This window comes from Humulus lupulus, chromosome 6 (assembly GCF_963169125.1).
Source record: "Humulus lupulus chromosome 6, drHumLupu1.1, whole genome shotgun sequence".
Classification (NCBI taxonomy): Eukaryota; Viridiplantae; Streptophyta; class Magnoliopsida; order Rosales; family Cannabaceae; genus Humulus; species Humulus lupulus.
Genome location: NC_084798.1, coordinates 216,979,221 through 216,988,906, shown reverse-complemented (window position 1 = coordinate 216,988,906; position 9,686 = coordinate 216,979,221). Strand labels below are relative to the sequence as shown.

Here is a 9,686-nt window from a genome sequence, read left to right as displayed (position 1 = left end):
TGTTTGTTGAGAAGTTTATAGTCAAGAATTTATATCATAGATACATGAGTACACACACATACATATATGTATATATGTGCATATAAAAGTAGCTAAGTGAAGATCAGTATAGTTGATATGGGCTTTGAGTGAATAATGCATATGATTATGCATATAAGAAGTCAACAAATCTATTAATCAGAATTCTTAAACAAAAAAAGTACTAAAAATAATTTAGGAAAAGGAATAATGTTTGCTGCAATAAAAGGAAGCTACATACTTTAACATACACAAAAAAAAGACAACAAGAGGAAGAAGATGATTATTATAATTCTTTGTTCAAATGAAGATAAACAAAAGAGAAAGATTAATTGCAACACTGACATTCTCATAAATTAAACACTCTCACATAATAATGGCAGCAAAGAGTCAGATCAACCAAATTAAACAAAGATGATATATATATATATATACACAAGTATATATGTGTGTCACAATGTTGAAAGCTGGCATTGTCTCATTTTCTGCTGAGATCTTTGGGAGTCAATCATATAATATCATCATTCCTATGTGAAACTCCCTTCATTCACTCTGCATCGTGCATAAGAAATCAGTAATTCTAATTTTGATTAGTATGCTTCAACAAAATACTAAAAAGAAAATCTCTATAAGAAAATCAGCAAAAGCAAAAACAATGAAAAAAAAGAGACGAATTTAGACATGAGACATTGTTTTTCCTTGATTACTCTTCTGCAAATGCAAAACTATTTTTTGATGACTTTATACCAAATCTATTTGGAGTCTCAAATAACAAAACCAGAAACAGTCCACCAAGTGATCAAATAACATACAAATCTATACTCTAATTTTTTCTTTAATATTTGGTTTATATAATTATATATTATTTTTATATAGTTATATATTAATTTGTATCATAAGCATTAAAAAATAATAATAAAAATGAACTACACTAAACATTAAGAAATGAGTAATTATAATTTGTCATCTCAATAACATAAACATAATATGTTAGTTACCTGATTTATATCTTCGAAATAAAGAGATGTCCACCCAACAGTCCACCAAGAAAGCCACATCCATATCCCACAAGCACTGCTTTCCAACCAAAACCACTCTCAAATTCAAATTCAGATTCATGTTCAAGTGTACTTGGAGACTCATCACTGCTATCACATTCCTTTGATAATGGAAAGCCACATAATTCTTCATTTTATTAATCTGTGTCCCTTGTGGTATCGGCCCCGTCAGTTGGTTATTACTAAGGTTGAGATACGCAAGAAATGTGAGAGCTGCCAATTCCTGAGGTATTCTTCCAGAGAGCTTGTTGTTGGAGAGATCCAATGATTCAATTTGTTTCAGATTCCCAATCGATAGTGGGATGTGGCCTTCAAAATTGTTACTCGATAGATTCAACACAATCAATGATTGGAGATCCCCTACTGATTTTGGAATTTCGCCATGAAAATTATTGTTTGAGAGATCGATACAGGTGAAGATGGTTAAGATCCTGACATATTCCACTTCAAAGCCTTTATTAGTCACAGTTACCGACTCATAGTAGCTTCCGTCATCGATGTACTCCGGCTTTGACTTATCGACACTATTATTGTGTGTATTAATGGCACTCCAATTGGCAAAGTAATCTGATGACAATGTTCCATTGAACTTATTGAAAGAGAGGTCGACAATCAGTAGTTTCTCAAAGCCCATAAACTTCTTGGGATCCCATATTGGACCGTGAAATTAGCAAAGCACAACCATCAATATCCAGAGAAGTAAGAGTCTGGGGCAGTCCTTCATTTGGTAAGCACTCTAATTATTCCAAGTAATGAAGATTCAATTCTTGAAGAGAGGTTAGGTGCTGAAAGCCTTTTCCATTTAGAACTTTAAGGTTTGAACAAAATTTGATTGAGAGAATTCTTAAAGTTGGTGGAAGCAACCACTCCTCTGGAAAAGAATCTACCACTCCACCACATTCTATAATTTCTAACTGTTTCAGTGACAAGTTTCTTTGTAAATTCCATCTCATGCGATTTTCAATGAGCATATCGCATGACTCAATGGACAGAGTTTTTAAAGTAATGGGCAATAATCCCATTTCTGAAAATGACTCAACCCTTGGACATCCCCTTATGAACAACTTTTTAAGGCGAGGGTATGTAGATTCAACATGTGAACTTGCTCGAAATACAGTCACCAATTCATTGCAAGATGTAATGTCGATACATTTCAAAGATGGAAAATTGCAAACAGGTAATGCCATATATAACTTTTGACATCTTTCTAACTCAAACTCCTCTAAACAGGGGAAAATCTCACCCTTATCTGCATTAGCAAACGACCAATCCAACGTAATCATCGTGTAAAGTTTTAAAGCTGGGTTGGGTAGTGGTGACTTTGACTCTTCTACTAGCTCACGCATTCGGGCCTAGCAAAAGTAACTTTGAGTTTCAAACCCATGAATTGAGTAAAAAAGATAAGGCCACTCAACAATTGATCTAACATATTCAAATATTTAATTATTATTCATTAAAAAACATAAAATAATCAATAAAACCAATCAATTTTAAAAAAAAAAATTACCAAGCCCTCATTGAAAATAACTTCGTCACTTTAAAATGAACTAAGCAAGTCTTATTCATGGGTCCAACATACTTAAATAATCTATGAATTAATAAATAAACAAGAGCCTACTGACAAGAGACTTTTCTCCATTGACTAACTCATAATTTCTCTTTTTGAAGACTGCCAATTAATTTGTGATATTTCCTAGAAGTTGCCAAAAAAAGTTGCACATATAGGAACCTTCAGAACTTCATATTCAGAGCACTAACTAACTATTAAGTCTATTAGTTAAATTCTGCTATCAAGAAAAAAAATAATACATTGATGTACTCACATATTGTTAAGAGAAGAGTACTCACATATTGTGAAGAGAAGAGGAATTGAGAATAATTTATAACATAAAGAGAAGAAAATAATAAATATATATATATATATATATATATAGTTCAAAATGCATATACGAAAAAACACACATATACATGAGACAGTTTAGAGTTGACAGAAATGTTTTCAAAATGCATGCAATTATTATAAGATAAATATCAAATTAAACCAAGATGATATACAGGCCACACACTTGAAATCCCATTTGCTGAAAATCTGAGGCTCATCAATAAACTTGCCCTAGTAGAATTGACTGGATCTGTAATAATGAAATACTAATTAAAAGGAAAAAGAATACCATTGCTACCTTAAAAGAGGTAATAAGGAAATAATATCCAATGTATTGGTAAATTAACAAATAAATTGTTTATAAGAAAAGTCTCATTATATGATGAGTAATTTTTCCATATAGAAAACAACATGATGTCTAATCGTTTAGTTTTGAATATTCAATTCTTAATGAAAACAAGTAATATTAGTCTTAACATGTCACTTAGAAGTGGGCACTAGCCTTGAATCTTCCCCATTTCCACTCGTTCCAAATGATACAGTCACACATTTCTCTTTATATATTAGAGAATAATAATTAACATCACACAAATAAGATTCATCTCAATTAAGTGGTCACTCAACTTTAAAAATTATTGTGAAACAAAAAAATACAAATATTATGCCAAAACAAAACAATTGAATTATTTCTATATGTAGCAAAACCTCATAACTCTGTCTCAACTAAAAGATGGTTTAATGAATCAAATAAGGATCTCATGTAGCTAGTTTAGATTTCACAGAATTTTCAAATGAACTAATTAAATATAGTGAATGTGACTAATTGATGTAGCGATGGCATTTATAAGCCTCACAAGCTTTATTCATGGGTCCAACACACTTAGGGGTCGTTTGGTATGCATGGATCTAGAGACAGGAATCTGAATACTTTCTCATGTTTGATAATGTGTTTGAATTTTTTTAACCTGTGAAACTGTACTCTAGGGATTTTAAATTTTCATGATTCTGGGTTCAAGTGAAACTTTTCTCGTAAGTGTTTTTCAGATACCCAAAAATGTGAAACGTTTCAAAATTATTATTTATTTTTTAAAAAAAATTCTTAAACCAATAATTTTTTAGTTAATGAATTATTTTATTTTTAAAGCTTATAATATAAAAAACAAATATACATATATCAAACTATAAAATGATAAATATTTTTTTGTTTATTTAAAGAAATTGATATGTAAAGCATATATATTATTAGTTTAGTTTAAAATAACAAATGAAATATCAATTATTAAAAATAAAATAAGGGTATTTTTATATTTTTAAAAATTATACTTGATTCTAGTATTTAATAACTAAATATTTTTCTTATGTTGAAAAATATTTTATAAGTAAAATTGTTTATAAATTATAATCTAAGGATAAAAATTTGATAATTTTTTAAAATGCCATTTGCTATTTATAATTATATTATTTTGATAAAATATATTATTACATTTATTTTATAAAAATATAAAAACTTGACAGATTCTTATGCACAATCAAATACAGAAAGTGATATTCCCAAGAATCATATATAGATAAGATTCTAGTGCACAACCAAAAACAGTGATGTAAGTTTCCAGACTATCAAATTACCTTCTTCAACTTTCTCAGTAATATAAAAATTGTGAACTCCTCATACCAAACGACTTCAGATGATCATAACATTTCTATGCATTAATTAACGAAAGCCTATTTGACTATAGAATTTTTTCTATTGACTAACTCATAATTTCTCCCAATGAATACTGCTAGCTAGTTTGTGATATTTCCAAGAAGCTGCCAAGAAAAAAAATGCATTTGATCCATTTTTATACATTGATTCCTATCCATTAATTTGATGTAAGAGAATGGCTAACATCAAATGCCAATAATTTTGATGGCTGTGGCAATATTGGAATTATTGTTTTGATTCTTTTAATTTGGGAAGGAACATTAGACCACATGTTGGATGGTGTAGTAGTAGCGATCTTATTACAATCCTTCTTAAGAGGGATATATGCTTGGCAATCCATTTTTAATGGGATGGGATATATTATTTCTTATTATAGTTTTTTCAATGGTGTTAATTAATAAAAGGAGAAAAAATAGTGTCCATTTTAATATATTTAGTCAAGTAAACTGTGGGACCGATAAAGTGATCTAAAATACTTTATAGTTTGGTATTACTCCTTTGGCTTTATTATTTAGTATTTTTCATTAAAAAAATGAAGATAATAAAACTCTCAGTAGTAGTGAAGTTGAATGGATAACTTTTTTGAAAAGTCTTTAATGAAAAGTCATGTCTTAGCCCATAACATTATTGATACAAACAATTGTAATATTGAAAATCTAGCATCACTAAAAATAAGATGGAGAAGAAACAAGATTTTCAAACCCAAAGAATAAGTTTTGATGATCAATTATTCAAGTCGTGATCATGCTAAATATATATATATATTTGTTTTACTTGGAAGACTTTGAGATGTTTAATTAGTCTATACAATTTTTCATTCCAAAGACTCTTCTACCATAACAAAAGTGTTATTATCAGCAGCAAGCCTTTAAAATTCTCTCTTTTAATGTGGTGTAGAATTAGGTGATCCAATAGTGTCTTAATCAAAGATAATAATATGTTAGATATAATGAAGAAAATACAATATTAATTTCCAACCTCATAAATAAGAGATAAGTGTTAATTAGAGGCCAAAGATTCCCAACCCAAAATTTGTTGTTAATTAGCAGAGAAAAGATAAGGCAATGCAACAAAGGAAGAAGACAAAATCAAAAGACTTCCAACCAAATCACACTTTAAATCAAAAGTCATATAATTTGTGCTAGATTCCTCTTCAAAAGTCAAAAGTCTATTTTAATTTTGTATAATTTGTGTTTATCATATATCATGTATTTTTTTATTAATTTGTCCATGCATGCATCAAATTGTATTTTCATAACTAGTTGGCATTTCCGGTGGCATCTTCTTATTATTACCTTTAATGTATGCTTTCGTTTTAATACAAACATTTATATCTCGAAAAAGTATATTGAAAAGGTCTTTAATATATAGTGTGGTCAATAATTTCAACCATTGAAATGAGATTTAAATTTATAAACTTTTATCAAACATATAATTGTGTTATTAGGTTTTCAAATTTATGCAGATATGTATTCATTATCCAATATCAACCATTCATATGGCAATAATCACATATGAAGATGGTATGGTCCAAGGCTTGATATCTGATGCAAAAATATGAACCCCATTCAGAAATACCTTAATGTTTTCATAACCTTTCTTCTTCTGATATTCTTCAGCCTACCTTTGTTGCATTTTCAATGAGAACCATATGACTCATTAGTAAGTTAAGATTTTGATTTGAAAACAAAGTGAACCATAAGTTCATCCTAAACTTAGAAGTGTTAAGTACTTTGACAATGATCAGATCACTGGCCACACTAGCTAGCACCCTCATGAAAAATTGTTTATTATTTATTTAAAAGAAGGCAAAATGGTTTATTATTGCAGAGATCAAAACAGAACAGAAGCTGGAAGTTTCATTATATTGCAAATAGGATCAGAAGCTCCATTAGGAGGTTTCATTGTCTTAACATATCAACGAAACCTCATTTCCATTAACAGAGAGTACAAGTGGGTGTTTAATGACAAGAAGAGATGTAGGGCAAAATGCAAGCAAGATGGTTGTGGTTGGGTGATATATGCACGTGTTCAACTGAAGGACAACACTAGCTTCAGAGTGAACACAAACATGACTGTGGACTGGTGTTTATACAATAATACACATGAAAATGTAATGATGAGCATTCTCTTCACTCTACAATTTTTAACTCTGTCAGTGACAAGTATCTTGGTAAATTCCATCTCATGCGATTTTCCATGAGCATTTCGCATGCCTCAATGGACAGAGTTTTTAAGTAATGGGCAATAATCCATCCCATTTCTGAAAATGACTCTACCCTTGAACACTGCCTTATCAACAACCTTTCAAGGCAAGGGTATGCAGAGTCAATATGTGTTCTTGTTGGAAACACAGTCACCAATTCAGTGCAACATGTAATGCTGATACATTTACAGTCAATATGTGTTCATAATCTCAAGATGTTTGAGTGAACTCAGCTGGTGAAACGATAGCAGTGACACACAACAATATTTACAGTTTCTTAGATAAACACTTTCCAAGTTACAATACGATTGATGTGTTGCCCAATTTGGCAAGCTTGTATCAAGTACTTCCTTTTCTTTTGTTGAATCACCAGCTTCATCTATCCACTTCAAAATAAGCTTAGTAAGATACTTGTTGTTCTTCAAGTTTCCTTCTAAAAATTCACTCACATCCCTAATATACTAAAGGCCTGAAATACAGAAGCAACTTGTTGTTCTTTGATTCTTGATCCATCATTTTCACACAATACAAAATTAGTTAATGTGTGAGTTCTCTGCAATATTCCAACAATAGTGATTCCAAATTGTACAACACACAAATTGAAGTTGGTAATTCTTTGAAATCTGTGTTTTGAATAAGGAACATTATTATATTATTATTTGCTAAACTTAAAAGTGCACTTTTTTATTCTTTTCCTTATTTTTTTCTTATTTCAGTTAATAAAAAATATACAAAGATATAATATTTATATGATGTAAAGAAAATACAACTAAGTTGATATATGGTGTAATGTAAAAATTAGAGGTAAAACAGATAAATGTGTGTTTTGGTGATGCATTATAAAGAATAGAGTATAACATCTTGGGGGGTGCGATCAGTCGTTTAGCTATTTTTGTATATTAAGTTTTATTTCCAATTTAATAGAATCTATATATATATAGTAAAGATAATTTTGACTATTATTATTATTATTATGGCAACCAAAAAGAGAAATATCAAATCAAACCAAGTTGCTGAAAATCTTTGAGGCTCATCAATAAACTTGTCCTAGTAGAATTGACTGGATCTGTAATAATGAAATACTAATTAAAAGGAAAAAGAATAACATTGCTACCAAAAAAGAGGTAATTTAGTTGAACAATAAGTATATATATATATATAAATATATATATAAACTTGAAGACTTGGTCTGAAAAAAAATGACACCTTGATGACTTAAAAACATATCAACTGTTTAGACAAAAGGATGTGAACCATTAAAAATTATATTACACAATTCTCAATTTGTTAAGTTATATAAAATATTTGATATACAAGGTGCCACCATTACCATCCAAATCATAGAATCCAACCTTAAAAGTGAATCACATACTTGAACTTGATTGATTAATGGTGACATGGTCATTGAGATCAGAAACCTTTATTTTTAATTAACCTTGCTTCTTCTGGTATTCGACCTAGCTTTGTTGCATTTTCAATGTAATTCGTCACATTTTTGTATAAATTCTAAACCAGAGAACAGAGGATTTGTCATATAAACAAACTGACATACAAGTCAAATGCTATGCATAAAAGAGAATAGCACATATTAAATCAATAATTGACTCAATAGTAAGAGTAAGTGTTAAGTACTTTGATAATGATCAAAATCATTGGACAGACTAGCATCATTGGTGGATCTCATATCTGTTTTAGTACTCACATATTGTGAATAGATAATAATTGTGATTGCCAAGAAGAAATTATTTAGAACAAGTACTATCAACTAAAACTTTCTCCACAACTTAACATATATTTGATATTATTAATGCTGCAATTTTTTCAGTAACATCTAAAAAAAGAAAGATCATACATGTATAGAACTAGTTCCATCTAAGGGCTTAAGTGAATAATGCATAAGAACTCATCAAATCAGTTAATTAAATTTATTTGCTGCAATAAAAAGAAACTATATACTTGAGCCAATTGTATGGCAAGCTTTTGATTTGAACTAAGAAGTGTTAAGTACATTGTAAATGATGAGATCATTGACCAGACTAGCATCCTCATGATCAACATTTCTTACCACTATGCTTTTCTGGTGGGTAGTCATATGAAGTGATTGGTAGAACAGTGTTGATCACCACACCACCATTGGTGGCTCAAGTTTTGGGTCTGCTACTGTCCACTCCTGGCAACTCATTCTCAAATTTGTCTTGTATAAATAATTGACCTTAGTAGATCACATATTGTGAGAGAAGAGAAAAAGAGAAGAATACAACACATATATATATATATATGTAGTTCAAAATGCACATGTACCAGCTGAGAGTTGAGAGTTGAGAGTAATTAATGTTTACAAAAGCTTTCAAAATGCATTCAATTATTATAAGTAACATACATATACATGGTTTATGTCGTTTATTGGTGTCACATACATTTCAGGCAGTTATTTCGGTTATACAAGACTGTAGCTTGTATTGAACCGATTTGTGATTCACTTGTACATGTTACTTTTCTGATACACTTTAAGAACAAGGCTTAGTTTTCTAGTGAGTGAAAACAGGAGTGTTTTAGTGATTCTGTTGGGTTAACTCTGGTGGTTCTTTGAGTTTGAAATTGAGTGCAAATTGTGCTCTTTGGAGAGTGTTTGAGGGTGTACACTTGATCTTCTTATTGGATTAGACTTGGAAGCAAGTAACTGCTTTGCCTTTTTTTTTTCTTCCTATTCTCTTTCTCTTTGGTTTTGTGTGTTTGTTGACAAGTTTATAGTCAAGAATTTATATAATAGATACATGAGTACACACACATACATATATGTATATATGTGCATATAAA

The 9,686-nt window shown here is 30.0% G+C and overlaps 1 protein-coding gene across 1 annotated transcript; it reads right to left on the bottom strand.

The window, feature by feature from the left end:
• Nucleotides 1-489: 489 nt before the first annotated feature.
• LOC133783290 (receptor-like protein 18) lies at nt 490-2,377 on the bottom strand. Its single transcript, XM_062222864.1, has 2 exons — nt 1,017-2,377; nt 490-570 (listed from the first exon to the last, which is right to left on the bottom strand). Exons 1-2 carry the CDS (start codon nt 1,708-1,710, stop codon nt 566-568), a joined length of 699 nt encoding a protein of 232 aa, XP_062078848.1. The 5' UTR covers nt 1,711-2,377; the 3' UTR covers nt 490-565.
• Nucleotides 2,378-9,686: the final 7,309 nt, after the last annotated feature.

Bases quoted from the DNA above. Each gene is read 5' to 3' on its own strand.
- LOC133783290 (XM_062222864.1), bottom strand. From the start codon at position 1,710: ATGGGCTTTGAGAAACTACTGATTGTCGACCTCTCTTTCAATAAGTTC.